Below are 16,480 nucleotides of genomic sequence, written 5' to 3' on the forward strand. Positions count from 1 at the left end.
CGGGGCGGGCCGTAGACGCCGCGAGTCGCGGCGATCTCCTGTTTGCTTTCTGTTGGACCGCGGAGCCGTCACCATGTCCCTGGCGGCCTCGGCGGGCAGGGGCCTGGGGGCCGTGTGGTCCCCAACCCACGTGCAGGTGACGGTGCTGCAGGCGCGAGGCCTGAGGGCCAAGGGCCCCGGGGGCACTAGCGACGCGTACGCGGTGATCCAGGTGGGCAAGGAGAAGTACGCCACCTCGGTGTCGGAGCGCAGCCTGGGCGCGCCCGTGTGGCGGGAGGAGGCCACCTTCGAGCTGCCGCCACTGCTGTCGGCCGAGGCCGCGCCCGCCGCCGCCGCCACCCTGCAGCTCACCGTGCTGCACCGCGCGCTGCTCGGCCTCGACAAGTTCCTGGGCCGCGCCGAGGTGGACCTGAGGGAGCTGCACCGGGACCAGGGCCGCAGGAAGACCCAGTGAGTGCGGGCCGGGGGCGAGGACGCGTGACCTGGGCTGTGAGACCCTTTTTGAGTGTGTCTCCCCAAGGGGACGGACGGGGCGAGGGCTTTCGAGAGGGATCCCCTCGACCAGTAACAGTATTCTCACCTAGCTTCACCTTGGGCTATCCCACCCCAGCTCTCTCGGTATGTGGGCCCTTTGAAAGCGGGGTTAGGGGTACCGGGGGCGTTTTTAAATCTGCAGGACCGCACTCCCCGCCTGAAACTTAGTAATCATTTAATGAACTTTTGATGAGTTGAAAAATGCATGTGGGCTTATTAGTGTGGGTAGAGTGTATATTTGATATACGCATTAGCTTACGTGGAAAGCTTCCTGGGTATTTCACTGTACCGGACACTTGGAGAATGGCTCGGCCAGGGCTCAGGGAGGATTAACCGGAGCAGTGAAACCCACTGACACTATGGCCCTAGAGGCTCGCCCAGGGACAGCGCTGGGCGTTACAGTGCCCGGTGGGGGGTGGGGGGTGGGGGGTGCTGAGGAGTGGGGAATGCTGGCTGCCGGGTGAGGGCTGTCTTCCCCAGCCCCCACCTCACTGCCGCCTAAGGGGTTGGTCGAGAGAATTTGCCCCTCCCTCCCTCCTCTCCTCCCCCAGGAATGCTAGAACAGCTTGGTCTTAACTTTCAGAGCGAGAAATACTAAGCTTGTTTGCCCTGGGCCGCGTGTCAGTAAGGATTTCCCAGTGATGGCTGGAGCCCTTGGCCAAGCTGAACTGAAAAGTAGGCATTGTTTCTCTCTGGAGTTTGTCACGTTGTCTCCAGTCCTACTCGGGGTGGTTGGCTGCTCACCTGTGGCTCCCTTTTCAAGACTTCTGTGTTAGGGTATCACAATCCTGCTGGGAAATCACTCCAGCGTGTGACCGATTTATTGGTTCTCTCTTGCAGGTGTTTGGAATGGAACATTTGCTTATGCTCCTCTAGTATATCAAAAGCTAGCCTTGCTTAACTTAACTGGTTACTTTGCTGGACCTTAAATATGCAAGCCAGTCATGTTATCACCTAATTCCTGCAGTTTATGAAGCACTCTGATTCACACTGTGTTTTAGATATAAACAGTGTTTTAACTTTCTGTGGTGAAGGAGACAGGAAAAGCCAGATGATTTGAAGTGACTGGACTCCCTTTTCTGTAGGGTGCTTGCAACTGTAATACCTGCTTCCCTTATCTGGTCAGAGATGAATAGGTATTTCTGAACTCAAATCAGATAAAAATAGACAGCCTCAAGGTGAAGGTGGATGGGGTATCTTTGAGGCATCGATTTACAAGCCATGAGGTGAGCAGCTGTGTCTTTGCTGAGCAGGGCTGAAGCAGTGTTAATTTTCCGTTTGATTAAATGACATTTGGGGCCTTGGGTTGGCTTCCTTTCCAGCTTCAACTCGGCACTGTTGGCCATCTTTTGTCTTGTCCTATCCCAAGATGTGCAGATCTTATATCTCTGCCGTCTGTTTTTTACGTGAATGTTTTATTCCCTGAAAAGATAGATCACATCTACCTGCCAGAGATGGGGATTCCAGATTTCTGGGTCTGGTGTCCACTCTGGCCCTGACTCATTGTTGGGCTTCGGGCAGCTTGGTCTCCAAACACCCAAGTTTCCCTATTTATAGATGGAGCTTGTGGCCAGCCTTAATTGATGTTTATAAGATGTTTCCAGTTTCCTGTATTAATGGAGCCCAGTGTAGAGATTCAAAAGGGTCTGTTACTGCTTTGTGAGGAACGAAAACCTCCTCAAGCTCCTTATTGCAAGAAGGATGGTGGGGGGAGGGTATATATAGCTCAAGTGGTAGAGCGCATGCTTAGCATTCACAAGGTCCTGGTTTCAATCCCCATTCGCTCCTCCAAATAGAGATAAGTAAACCTAATTGCCTCCCCCTCATAAAGCAAAGAACAAAGAAGCGTTCAATCTCTGCATCTTCATTTTCCTCATCCTCTCCGATGTATTCCCAAACCTAGGTGATTACTCCCATCTCTATTAGACGAGCTTATGCCCACTTAGTATCAACTTGTGGGAAAATGGTGCTTAGTCGATGTTTTTTATTAATAACTGCAAAGGATGTCATCTTTGCTCCTCTAGCAGTAGATGAACTTGCAAGCTTTCTATCTGTCACTTCCTGGGACTTTCCAAAGTCCTGGGGGAACCCAGTTGAACTAAGCCTGTCTGGCGTCCTGGTACATCACCTGCGTGCTCAAGGTAGCTGAAATTTGGAGCACGAGATATACACTGAGAGGCAGAAGTTTAACAGAAAAAAACTGGTTGGGCTAGGAAAGTCATTTGAATTAGTTATTAATGGTTGTGACTCCACCTTAGACATTAAAAGCTAGAAACAAAACAAAAGCTCAAATCTTGGTCTATAGGTTGGTGTGGGTGTACATGTGCTTGTGTGTTAATCTCTGCAAAGAAGAGTTGCTGCTCTGGAGTATGACTTTTTCTTCTCCCGTGGGCCCCGGAGCTGAAACTTAAGGCATTAAGAGCTAACTTACTAATATTTCCATTTGTTCTCTTGATAAGCCCCCGTCTATCACATATTTGGAGTCAAAAGACTATGCTTTTTGTAATGACTCAGGTTGTGGGGACCTTGTTTAGTGTGATGACACAGATCTTTAAAACACGAAACAGACTTTCATATGGATAGGATACATTTAACAGGGAAGTGTGTATGGCCCCTTTAGTTAAGAAGAAATTGATATGTATAAAATAGATAAATAACAAGTTTACACTGTAGAGCACAGGGAACTATATTCAATATCTTGTAGTGACCTATAGTGAAAAAGAAAATGAATGTGTGTATGAATATGTATGACTGAACTATGATGCTGTACGCTGGAAATTGACACAACATTGACTATACTTCAATAAAAATACAGAAATAAATAAAAAGAAGAGATTTAAATGAATTGGTTTTGCACTGATACAGTTGTTCCTCATATCAAGGGTGACTGGTTCCAGGACCTCCTCTACCCAGGGATACCAAAATCTGTGGACACTCAAGTGCCTTATGTAAAATGGCTTAATATTAGCATTTAGCCTCCGCAGTTCTCTTGTATGCTTTGTCATCTCTAGGTTCCTTGTAATGCCTAATAAGATGTAAATGCATTGTAAATATGATGTAAATGCCATAAATAGTAGCCAGTGCAGCAAATCCAAATTTTGCTTTTTGGAACTTTCTGGAATTCTTTTCCCCCAAAATATTTTCGATCCAAGGATGCAGAACCTGTGGGTACGGAGAGCCAGTTTGTGTGTACGTATCTGTTAAAGACCTGGGGTCTCATTCAGTTGGGCCTTAAATGAGGGTCAGTTAAGTCCCAAGATCATAAAACAGACATGAAGCTGAGAGGCAGAATCAGGTGACCAACATGTGAGATTCTCTGCTCTGCTCTCTGGTCTTGTGTAGTTTGGGGTCCTAGACTGATTTAAGAAACAAACAAAACCGTTTTAGGATACTAAGAGCAATAAAATTGGGGGAAATGCTCTCTTAAAGACAGATTAAAATATTCATTCAGGCTGCTGCCCAGAAGGCCATTGTGTAACTAAATAGCATGAAATATAATACTGTGATAGCCTTCCAGGTTGAAGAGTGAGTGAGTGATGAAGAGTCAGTTTCTTGTATCTCTTGAAGTATGAAGAGGGAATTTGGTTGCATACAAGAGGACTTGGATACTTATAAAGGCGAGACACTTGGGAGAACTCTAAGTATAGTAAGACGGTGTAGTAAGTTACCAAAGGAAATTCAGGTGATTAAAAAGAAGGTCCAGGTAGTTGTTTTTCTTGGAGATTTGGAGGCAGAGAAATAGATGAGCAGAGATCTAGAATTCACAAATTTGTGCATGTATCTTTGAGTTTCCTAAGCATGTTTAGCTTTTTTGTAGCAGACTGGAAAATCTGAGCAATGTTGTTACTAGTTAGGTTTTTCTTTGCTTGGGATTCCCCTTAAAGATGACACTGGGCCTCACTGGAAACCCTCCCACCTCTGACCCGGCACCGTCCCCTCCCACCTAGCATTGGAAACTGATAGCTCAGTGCCCAAGACCAGTGATCTGTGGGCTCTGGGATCCAGCAGGGGAACGAAATGACTAAGAAGGGGGAGGGTGCTTCAGAGTCACTGTTTCCTCATGTTTTTTGTGGTCTGATTTGATTATGATCATATTTGTAAGACAATAGCATGGGGAAAGTTCTAACTTTTTTTTTCCCCTTGTCTTTAAAGTTCATCCATACTTTTAGTAAATATTTTTTAATGTCTACTCTGTACTAGGCACTGGGTATACATTGTAAACAATGATGAACAGAACAGACATGATCCCTGCTCTCAGGAAGCTCAGAGCCTTGTGGGGGATATAGACAGTCAACAAATGAACACATAAATAACTGTGTGTTATGATAAGTTTTGTGGAGGGAAAGAACAGGGTTATCGTAAGAGAAAAGAGCAAAAGGGACATAATGTAAAGCAGGAGATTGCAGACAGCCTCTCTGAGGTGGAGATCTGAAGGATAAAGAGGAATTTTTCTGGTGAAGGGTAGTGGTAGGGGGAGCAGCCTGTGCAAAGGCCCTGAGGGAGGAACTCCTAGGAGGCTGGAGAAGTTGTGTCGATTGAGGCTGAGGAGGAAGGCAGGAGCTTCATTTAATAGTGGTGGAAGCCACTGAGTTTTGAAAACAGAGGGGTGATGTGATCTAGTTTGTGAAAAATCACCATGGCTATTGGGTGGAGAACAGATTTGGAGCAGGCCGCGCCTGGAATCAGACAGGCAAAATGGGAGGCTCTGGCAGTAATCTAGGCAACCATTGGTGGTTCGGGGACCAGGGTGACGGGTGTGGTGATGGATGGAGGTGGGTGGATTTCAGAAACACTTCAGAGGTTCCGTTGGCGTAATGGCGATGGAGTGGATGTGGGTGGGGATGAGTGAGAGGAAGTGATAAGAATGAACAAATAAAATCAGGAGAACTTGCTGTTGAAAACGAACCAGGAAATGGTGGCTGGTTTCTTTCTGTCACCGTGATATGAGAGTGAGGTCACCATTACAGAGGCAACATGGGCAGTGATGCCTGTGAGGTGAGTCTCATGTTGGAGTGAATGAGCAGGAAACACCACTGAAACCAGGGTGTGTATCTGTGTGTCTTCAGGTACTGGCAGTTTTAACACAGGCCAAGGCTTTGTTTTGTAATAGCATAGCTGGTGGGACCTCACCCCGTGTGCTCCATGGTGAGGTCACTGCTGCAAGGAATACAGGACGAAGAAAAGGAGAAAATAATACACAACATGAGGGAGGGTAAACCCATACATGAAAAATACAATTCTGGACGCCAGGAAGTCCACTATTTAGAAGTTCTTCACATCAGGGAAGGCGCGTGTGCGAAAGAGCCTTGTGCCCTTTTTGTTTTGCTTAAACTTCCTTTTGGTTACAAAGACTTTGGTTGTGTTTCTACAACTGCCATCAGAGGGAGGTTTTTATGAATAGCATCTGTGTCATTTTGATTGTAGTTATTAACTGAAAAAGTTTCTAATTACATTAAAAACAATACATGTGCTTATTAAAATGTCATCAACTCTGACATACTTGCTGACATCACTCTCCCTACCCCCCTTAAAAAAAAATTTTTTTTTAAATGGAGGTACTGGGGATTGAACCCAGCACCTCGTGTATGCTAAGTATGTGCTTTACCACTGAGCTATACCTTTCCCCCTTCTTCCCCCTTAACAATAATCTTAGCTATCCATTAAACTGCTACAATTTTAAGTGCCATGTGCGTCTCACCTTTTGGAGGGATGTGAGCTCTGGTTTAGCTCCAGGGGATTAAGACACCCTCCCCCCAGTGGAGGGAGTGATAGGAGTTCATTCAAGGCCTTATCTTCATCTCAGAGCAGTGCCTGGGTGGCCTTTGGTTCTGGATCTGGTGCGGATCTCTAAACCTCAGGGCCTTTGAATTCCAACAAAATTAACACTCAGATCCTTGTATCAGCCCTTGACGAAAACCAGCCTGCTGCCTACATCAACTGTCTTGGAATAAACTTGGTGAGTGGGTTCTGCTCCCCTTAAGGTGTCCTCGGGTCATGCCCCAGCTGGCTCAGGAGGAGACCAGGCTGGACGCTCACCCACTGTCCCCCTGGCCAGGGATCACTTCCATCTCGTTCTTTGCTGTGTGACCTGGCCCAGGGGCTCGGACATCTCTGGGTGAGTGGCTGCGGTCGTTTGCCCTGTGGACGTGGAGAACTGTTTAATCTCACATTAGGCCTTGGATTAAAGTCAAGGGGTGGCCGCAGTAGGAGGTCAGAGCCCTGCTTCTTTCTGTTTCCTGGTGTCCCAGTTTGGGGGATGGCTTGTTGTCAGCGCCCCTGCTCGGCACCGAAGAACCTGGTCATGTCACCTGCAGCTCACGGTGCCTTTGGCAAAGGAGCTGCTCTTAGCCACTAATGAGACGAGAAATTCCTTTCCTGCAGGGAGAGGTCTGTAGATAATCTGTTAGAGAAAAATCAAGGGCTTTGGTCTCCAGGGTGTCCCTGAGGGACACATTTAGGAATGTGCCCGCAGAGAGAAAAAAGGCAGCAGTAATTAAGTGTCTTTTCCTGGATGCTGGCCTCTGAATGGAGCAGAGGGAAGGCTTTTATAGGAAATCCCAAAGAAACATTTCTAGAGGTGTGACTGCTACACACTTCACTTCTAAAATTCTCTTCTGTTAAAAAGGACATGGCTAGCCTGGGGAGAACGAGTGAGGCTTCCAGAAAGCCTGGTGTGAAAAGGCCTCTTGTGATCATAAAAAAACAGGGCATCTGCTTGTGTGTGAGGGGCACCAGCGACAGGCGGGTCCTGGGCTGTTTCTTTAAGGGTGTCGCCTCCTACAGCCCCAGTCCTCTGGGGTTTTCCTTTTCCTTTTTACTAACCATTTATTGTTAGAACAGGATTTTAAAACGCTCTGGATGTGTGGTTTTCCCCTCCTCTTTGGGACTTACCTTGATTACAAGCTAAAATCATGGATGCTTTGCTGCCAGAACTCTCACAGAAAGGAGCATAAGTCTGTCTTTGGGTAGAGAGTGGACTGAATGTTCTTTGATGTCTGTCCTGCTGAAGTTTGTATTCCTTGATCCTGACCAAGAGGTGGTGGACCAAACCACTGCATATTCTTTTTCCGTCCTTAATGTCTCTTTGCAGGAGTCACAGAGGACCCCCTGGCTGCCGCGAGACTGTTCTTTGGCAGACCTCAGAGAATACGCCAGTGGCATTTGTATTTGGGCAAGAGGCGAGATACCTGATCTGATGGTAGACTATTATTAACATTTGTGGCTTTTTGAGATATGATCAACTGAAAAATTGTACTAGGTGATTGGAGGAGCAGTGGACATTTATGGGCATTTTTCTCATTCTTACAGAATCTTAAAAGACCGATGCCTTTCCTTTAGTCTTCACCTACAAGGAGTTTGGGATTGCTTTCAACTTGGGAAATATGTCTTTTGATCCTTATACTTTACCCAGTTATGTCGTCTTGGCCTATGTCTGAAATAGCTTGGGGACCCTCTATTTCTTGTCTCTCCCATCTACAAAGAAACCCTGTAGAATTCTATCTGATGGTCATGAAATCTTGTTATCAGTTCCAGAAAGTGTATGCTGATCATGGTATTTTAAAAAATCGTGTGTACTTTTTACTTCTGGAAATTGTGTCCTACAAACTGATTTTACAATTGAGTCTTCTCCTACTCCCTTCAAATGCAGATCATTGTTCTTTGTGTTTGCTGGCCTAAGTGTGGATCCTTAGGAATACAGTCAGTCTGAACTGTTGATATTTTAAATTCCCTTTGAGAGCCATGTGCACGGGTGAACTGTGGCATAAACGCACCTCACAGAATCCCATACAGCCATTAAAAATGGTGAGTGTGAAGACTGTGAGACAATTACATTTAACACACTACGACGGAATTGCATGTGTCTTACTAAGTCATAATCATAGCTAACACTTATGGAGTGTTTAAGTGCCAGACACTCTTCTAAGCTCTTTACGTATATTTATTATGCCATTTAATCTTCGTAACATCCTTTTTTTTTGAAATAAACTCATGTTTATTTCTATTTACACAAAGTTCCAAATGTAGTTTAAATAAAGGTAGATCTTAGTATTGTCTACCACTTCCACTAAGGAGGTGGGTGCTTTTAACCCTGTTTCAGAAGAGGAGCTGGAGCCACAGAGAAGTTAAGTAAATTGTCTAAAGTCTCTCGGCTAGTTATTAAAACGTACAGCAAAAAGACTTCAAGAAAATACATCAAAAGGGAATGAGTGGTTGGATTAACACATGTGTCAGTTTTTTTAAACATTAAAAAAGTTTTTCTGTAACCTGTTTTAAATTCTTTCTAAGGGAATTTCTGTAGAGCAAATAGTATAGAAAGATCAAAAGTCTTTTCAACCTGCTTTTTCTGTCATCTCTTCTTTACCATTGTCATTTACCAGCCTTTTAGGATCAAATTTGGTGGCTACAGATAGCCTTTCAGTGCTGTCAGAATGGCTGTTTTAGGGATTAGGGTGAAAAAGGAGCCATTTGCAACCCTCAAGGTCTACCAGCAAGTAGCTGACAGTGGGCAGGGGAGACGGTCCACCTCAGGAGGCAAGGCTGGCTGATTGGTGATTCTGTATTCAGAGTTAGATAATGAGGACCAGCTACCTGGGTCAATAACAAAACTCGTTAGACTGCTTAGCTTCTGCAGGGTGCACACCATGAACATTTTATAGGTCATAAGCACCTCAGTTCCTGTTTGCTACGCATTGCTTCTAGGCTACCAGGAGAAGAGGCTGGGCCTTTTCCCCATGTGGAATCACTCCCTTTCAGAACCCCTTGTACATGTTCTCATCTGCCAACCCCACATGACTTGCAGCCTTATTTTTATTCCCCGGGGAAAACAATGAACTGGTTTTTTAAATTTCTCCGTCTAAGAAAGATCGAGTGCGTCCTCCATCTCAAACACTGCACTCAGGTGCTGCTCTGTTCTTCCTGCTTCCTTCCTCACCTGAGGCCATCATCCCTTGGGCCACGAAGCTTGGTTACCGTGGGGCTGACTCATGCGACAAGTCATTGTTGAGATTTTGCACAGTAAGGGAAAGAGGCAGTCCACCACTGACCTTGGACCCATGGACGAGGATCCCTTGAAATGAACACTAACACGTAAAGATGAAGTGACTCGTAGAGTTGATGGTCTTCCTTTGCCGTGTCTTTCCTGGAGCCTCCTGTGTCCAGTGGGAGGGTGCAGTGTTAATTCATTTTACTGAGTCCCCAAGTAAGTGGTTCTTAGAGCCCCTGGGGATTTAAATTAGCTGAGAACTTTCTTTGTGTGTGAGTCCGTATTTGTGATGAAACTGTATGATTTAGCAGGAGTTTCTTTTCATGTCTAATTATTTTCTCACGCTTCGTAGTCAGGAAGAAAAAGCAGCAGTTGTTTCAATGTGGCAAACCCTCTGGGATGTTTGGTGAGCCTGCTCCCCATCCCACTGGTGGGTAAGCTCTTCAGGGCAGAATCTGGCCTCTTCATTTTTTGTTTCTTCCTTTTTTTTTCCGTAAAAAAAATTTTTTTTTCTTTAAAAAAAAAATTCTGACCTCTTCATTTTTATTAACAGTGCCTACCATGTAAAAAACATTTGAACCAAATCTTTGAAGCCATCATTTCTCTGTGTCTGGAATCTTTGAAGCCATCATTTTTTCTGTCTGCGTCTACCCTCTGGAATGTTTCAAAGGGAAAACATGTTTGTTTCAACTGCAGGCGTACCAGTCAGTCCTTCACAAGTGTAATCCCGCGTGTCCGCAGGGATGCACCGTGAGACCTTTCATTTCCCAGTGGCAGGAACCACACGGCCCTGACTGTCACATTCTGATGGAAGGCCCCCGGAATCAGCTTCCTCGTGCTGAGAAACAGACATTCAGAGGCAAACCAGCCCTGAGCATGGGGCACGCTTGGGTGGTTTTAGCTGTTCTCAAAATGACTGTTTAAAAGTGCAGATTTGACAGCGTAGTTCCAGGCACTGGTTCTCCAGCCGGGGCCACTCGGGAGGCAGATCCCGTGTTCTGTGTCCTGCATGGCTTCCTTCCCGTACCCAGCTCGTTCTTTATTACATCCCCTTGCTGCTCTTAATAAGACACCTTTCTGAAAATGTGGAAGACTTAAATGAATTTTCCTATATTTTTAGCAGTTGCCGTCTTGTGTTTGACCAAGAAAACCAAAACCCAAAAAACTCCCAAACAGTAAGGCAGCCTGTTTGGATAATATGCATTTTGACTTGTACGTATATTCCCAAGATCCTCACTTGACTGAGGGACATGGAGGGGTCTGAAGACAAGTTTTCCTTCTGAATCATTTTGTATGATTTGAATTTTTACCCTTTGCCTGTTACGATTTTCAAACACAGTTGGTATACGTTTCCTGTCACTTTCTATGTATTCAGAGATCCTTTTTTCGTTTTGGAAGAACTGAGTTTTAACTCTAAGTACAAATGATTATTTGCTTATAGAAGGGGTCATTTTATTTTTTCCTTTTTTTGAAAGGTTGCAGGAATTTTCTTTTTAAAATATGGGCTTAAAAATCAACTTGCTCCATTGGGATTATGGCTTGCTTTCTGTACTCTGCCCTTTGTACTGAAAAACCCAGCCCTGATTTCTGAGATAATGCAAGCTTTCTGGGTAGAGATGGGACACACCCACCCCTGCCATCACATGCTGTGTGGCTGTACCTGGGACCTGAGTATTTATAAACTACTTCCGTGAGGCACACTGAAAGTCTAATGGACAGAAACACTTAAAATTTGAACCAGTGCTTAAATGTTGAAACCCACAAATATGTTCTGGTTTGGAATTTCTTAGGGTGAGATATTTACGGATCGTGGCTTTCACAGATTATCAAGTTATGCTTGTGTCAAAGCCTCCTTGCTTACGCTGTTTGAATTTAATGATCAGGATAGTATTGCTGGAAGAATTCCTGCCTTCCTTTCCAGCTTTAATAAATCCAGCACAGATTCACATGGGCTGCTTACCTGCCTGTGATTCCGTCTGCTGTTCACATCCTTAAACAGCCCTGTGGCCACCTGGTCTTTGGTTTTAGGTTTGCTTGTGAAAATAAGCAACAGGAACAGTCCAAAGTGCCTGTTTACACCTCCTAGTGGTGTTAGAAGTTTCCAAAACAAATCCCCCTCTGCTGCCCAGGGATTGAACTGGTACATCAGGTGGTAACAGGCCTCCAGGAGGATCCAGGAGTTGGTTACAGCTTTGTTCAAAATAAACAGACTTTGGTGCCGAAACTTTGGGGAAGGCGGCCCTTCCGGGAACTGGCAAGTGGCATTCTTTGAAGGTCTTTTCGTCCCCTGGGAGGGCAAACAGAGAGGCTGTGTGGAAGAGCTGGGAGAAGGCCGTGACCGATGCCCCACCCCTGGGTAGAGAGGTGAGGCTCTCTGCTTGTGGCTAGTGTGGTCATCTGAGCCTCCGCATTCAGCTTTCAGCAACTTCCCCCTTTCAGATACTTACCATTGGTATTTACAGAAGCGAACCACCCCTCATCACCAAGGCTACCGTTCAGCACATGACTGTCAGAAGAGAAAGATACAAATAATCCTCTCAACATCTAAGTGACAAATATGCAAACTGTTCCAGGCCAGGCCACGGGAAATGTATTGGAAAGACCCTCGGCTGGGCTGGCTGGCGGGGTGAGTCTGTCTGCATCTTCCCCGCCTCCAGCTGTGGATGGTAGTTTTAAAAATCATAAAAGATTTCTCCTAGAGGTCCAAAATCGTAGCTCACATCATTTTTTCAGATCTTGGCTGTATTTTGTTAATCCAATTCAAGTCCTTCTTGATGACTTTGTATGCTGGACTTTACGTGTAACCTTAAGAGTTACGGTGGATGCCAGCTACAGTGGGCTTTCCGCCCATCTGTTATTTTAGGGCACAACTTTGAAGCTTAAACCTTCCTTAGAAAGAATTTAAATTTCAGACCTCTTTCCTGTGTGTTGTAAAGGGGGTGGTCAGCAAAGGTGAGTTAGGAGGGAACACAGGGCAGGAGTCTCGGTGTGAGGGAAGGGACCTTTGGAGAAGCTGCAGAGCTGGTGCAGAACCCTGGCTGTGTGCCCTTAACAGTGGCAAGACCTTGTACTAGATCCCTGACTTGTGAGCCTCGATTACCTCATCTGCAGAGTGGGTGTAACAGCGACTTCAAGTCATTCTTGTGAGACTTGAAGGAGGGTACTTCCCAGTGTGCTTCTGCTCCCCTTTAAGTGTAGGGTGAGCTCAGATAGTGGGGGCAGCGATCTGCCCTGTGAGCAAGACAGGCTGGAGGTGAAAGAGGAAATCCTGCTTCTTTGGGCAAAACCATCATTTCCTTAAAGTTCACGGCCCTCAGCTCTAAACTAGGTCTCTGAAAAGAGCATCAGAATGTGGGTTCTCAGTGTGAGGGTGACCCTGGGGTGGCCGTGGGTAGACTGTATGCTTGGACTTGTTGGCTCTCTGGAGGCTGGGCAACTCACAGGCTCATCCTTGCAGGCCACCGGGTGGAAATAACATGGGAAGATTTCCTTTCTCTGGTTTGTCTTTCAGTGCATTTGGGCCGGTATATTATCATTTGCCTTGTTGTCACATGGTTTGCAAATGACCAAGAGAAGTACTTGAATAATGCTTGAAATATTCTTTTTGCTGATTATTATTATTATTATTGCTGTCAGTTTCTCATTTTTTCTTATTGTGTTAAAACACATATAACAAAATTGGCCATTCTGACCATTTTTAAGCATACAATTCTGTGCATTAGGTACACTCACATTGCTGTGTAACCGTCACCACCGTCTATCTTCAAAACTTTTCTTTTCCCAACTGAAACCCTATGACCTTTAAGCACTGACTCCCCACCCCACCCCAGCAACCACCATTCTCTTTTCTGTCTCTTGACTGCTCCAGGCACCTCGCATGAGTGGAATCATACAACGCTTGTCACTTTGTGACTGGCTTATTTCACTTCTTTTACTTTAATAAATATTTTTAACTCTGTCTTATATTTTCCATCACTCCCTGGCAGGGACTGTTCAACTCTCACTTTCCTCTGAGATGCCGTTGTAGACTTGCATTGTACCTTAACTGTGTGTTGATCTTTGCATTTTTCCTACATTGAAGGAAAAAACCAGTCATAGGAAGTGATCTGATGGAATGTTTATTTTGTTCTTAGAAATACCTCTTTATTGAATCAAGATTTTAGGTGACTACACACTAAGTAGAGGGTCAGATCCCATCTTTGCCCAGGGGGTGTCTTCTCAGAAGTAAAGCTGTAAGTTCTGTCCTCCCCACCAAAGAAGAGAGGCTGGGCTGCGTCTGTATGGGGGAGAGGGGTGGCTGTGAACATTGTGGCAGCCCTTCAGTTCAAAGGTGACCTCTCAGCCTTTCTCCTTGTAGGTGGTATACCTTGAAATCCAAACCAGGAAAGAAGGATAAAGAGCGAGGAGAAATTGAGGTTGACATCCAGTTTATGAGAAACAACATGACCGCTAGCATGTTTGACCTCTCCGTGAAAGACAAGTCTCGGAATCCGTTTGGGAAACTGAAGGACAAAATCAAGGCGAAGAACAAGGACAGCGCATCAGATACCGCATCAGCCATCGTCCCCAGCGTGGCACCCGCGGCGGACAGTGATGACGAGTCTCCTTCCAAAGACAAGAAGAAGAAGTCAAAGATCAAGACCTTGTTTTCCAAGTCCAACCTGCAGAAAACGCCACTCTCCCAGTCCATGTCTGTCCTGCCCACTTCAAAGTCAGACAGAGTGCTGCTTCGTCCTGGAGACTTTCAGTCCCGGTGGGAGGATGATGACGAGGATGAGTCGTCCTCTGCCTCAGATGGTGAGTTTCCTCCTCCTTCCTCTTACGTGGCCTCTCTCTCTCAGCTTAGCTAACTTTGCTTTGGGAGAGAAGAAACAAACAAATCTTAAGAGAAAGATGCTAATTCAGCTCTTCAGTTATTAAAATGATGATGGTGGTGATGGTGGTGATGGTGATGATGGTGGTGGTGATGTGGTGGTGATGATGGTAGTGGTGGTGGTGGTGATGGTTGATGGTGGTGGTGCTGGTGATGGTTGATGATAATGATGATGGTGGTGGTGATGATGGTGGTGGTGGTAGTGGTGGTGGTGGTGGTGGTGGTGTTGGTGGTGGTGGTGATGGGTAATCCTGGTTAGGAAGCCTTCTCTATATAACTCTGGTTTCTGTGTAAATGCCTTTTCCATAATGTTGGGCTCTATGACTGACGTGCACTAGTACAAGCTTTTGGAGCTAGCAGAATGAATCCATTCAGGAGTATTTTTATTATTAAAGGTGAAACCATGGAACCTGACGGTAATTCTGATATTTCATTAATTCATCGGGTATTTATATTGAGCATCCATGGGATGCATCCCTAATGAAAGCTGAGGAATCCAGTTCCCTTAACTCTGAACTGTGTATTTTAAACTTCAGTTTCAACCACCAAATCCCTGCTATTGGCCAGGTTCTGTGCCTCTACCAAGAGCGCTGCCCTTTTCCTTGGCCCCACGCGGGGTTTCTCAGCCTCAGCACATTGACAGTTTGGGTGGATAACTCTTTGTCGTGGGAGCCACCCTGTACACCATAGGATCTTTAGCAGCACCCTGGCCTCCTCCACCTGCTGATGCCTGTAGCACCCCCCCCCCCACCCAGCTGTGACAGCCAAAAATGTTCTCAGATGTAGGCAAAAGCCTCTCCCTCTCCAGTTGTGACCCATCCCCCTGACTTTTCACTTCTCCCCACAGTCTTGTCTCACAAGAGAACAGCCAGCGAGGATCCTAAGCAGCTGAACCAGATCAACTTCAGCCTCCCCAAGAAGGAAGGGCTCTCCTTCCTGGGCGGCCTTCGGTCAAAGAATGACGTCCTTTCCCGCTCTAACGTCTGTATCAACGGGAACCACGTCTACGTGGAGCAGCCTGAAGCCAAGAGCGAGACCAAGGACAGCTCTCCGTCCTCCTCCCCGTCCCCCCAGGGCTTCAGGAAGAAGCGTTTGTTCTCCTCTACGGAAAACCTGGCCACTCAGCCTTGGAAAGAGCCTGGGGAGGGAGGTGCTGTGTCTTCTGAGTCTTCCACAAAGGACTCTTTCAAGTCCATGACTCTGCCGTCCTACCAGCCAAGGGGCAGCGGGGACCTTCGGGAGAACACTGCTCCGGCGACCTTGGAGGCTGCGAAAGAAACCAAAGAGAGCAAGAAACAGGAGAACAAGAAGTCCTCTCTGCTCTCCCTGGTGACGGGGAGGAAGGACGTAGCCAAGGGCAGTGAGGGCGAAAGCCCGTCTGCTGCCCCCAGGAAGGAGCGGGAAGGCCCGCCCTCGGGGGCGAAACCCCGGGAGGACAGGCTGGGGCCAGCTGAAGACCTTGGGAGGAGGTCAGAGAAAGAGCCGGCGGCTGTTGTCTCCGAACGAGGTAGATCCCTGAACCCCTTTGAAGGTGTGCAGATCCCAGAACCTGAAGCTGACCCACAGCCCAAGTCTCCACCTGCACCACCAGTTGCCTTGCCAAGGGCTCCCCAGACCAGAGCTGTGAAACCCCGGTAAGTCTCGGCCCCTCCCTCTGGCCTCGCAGCCTGGCCTACATTAGGGCAGGCCTTGCTTGTTGGTCCATGGTGGTCCGGGTAGAAGTCTGAGTTGTTTCTCAGCCAGTCCCTGCTGCCAGCCGGGCCCACCCGCACGGACTGCAGTGACGTGTCCCCGCCCCAAGCCACTGCAGGTGTGGTCTGTCCCCAGTCCGGCATCTCCTGCGTGTAATCATCTTTGCCGCAAGCATTTTCTCGGCAAACATTTTTGCTTCTGGCAAAAGTACCTGGGACTGGTTTGTCCATCTCAGTGAGATAATCAGGCCGCAGTGGAATGCCTGGGTCTTGTAGCCGTTGGGGAAGACCAGGTTTCGGCGGTGGTATGTGCGGAACCTGGTTTATTAAGCTCTTACCGTCCCTCCGGGGCAGATGTAGACTTTCCTCCTGGCACTTTGGCGTGGGTTTGCTGGCCTG

General features: G+C 46.8%; 1 protein-coding gene and 1 long non-coding RNA gene across 4 annotated transcripts in view; one reads left to right on the forward strand and one right to left on the reverse strand.

Annotated features, from left to right (window-relative positions):
• The window catches only part of RAB11FIP1 (RAB11 family interacting protein 1), a 27,471-nt gene continuing 10,991 nt past the window's right edge, over positions 1-16,480 (forward strand). For all 3 annotated transcript variants that reach the window (XM_031440112.2, XM_064477465.1, XM_064477464.1), the window contains exons 1-3: positions 1-450; positions 13,875-14,314; positions 15,238-16,024. In XM_031440112.2, the coding sequence (XP_031295972.2) occupies positions 74-450; positions 13,875-14,314; positions 15,238-16,024 (1,604 nt within the window). In that variant the 5' untranslated portion in view covers positions 1-73. The remainder of the gene's footprint in view (positions 451-13,874; positions 14,315-15,237; positions 16,025-16,480) is intronic.
• Positions 13,620-16,480, reverse strand: part of LOC135318899 (uncharacterized) — a 16,490-nt gene continuing 13,629 nt past the window's right edge. Inside the window, exon 2 of the long non-coding RNA XR_010377324.1 lies at positions 13,620-14,372. This is a non-coding gene — a long non-coding RNA (uncharacterized LOC135318899). The remainder of the gene's footprint in view (positions 14,373-16,480) is intronic.

This window comes from Camelus dromedarius, chromosome 22, assembly GCF_036321535.1.
Source record: "Camelus dromedarius isolate mCamDro1 chromosome 22, mCamDro1.pat, whole genome shotgun sequence".
NCBI classification, from domain to species: Eukaryota; Metazoa; Chordata; class Mammalia; order Artiodactyla; family Camelidae; genus Camelus; species Camelus dromedarius.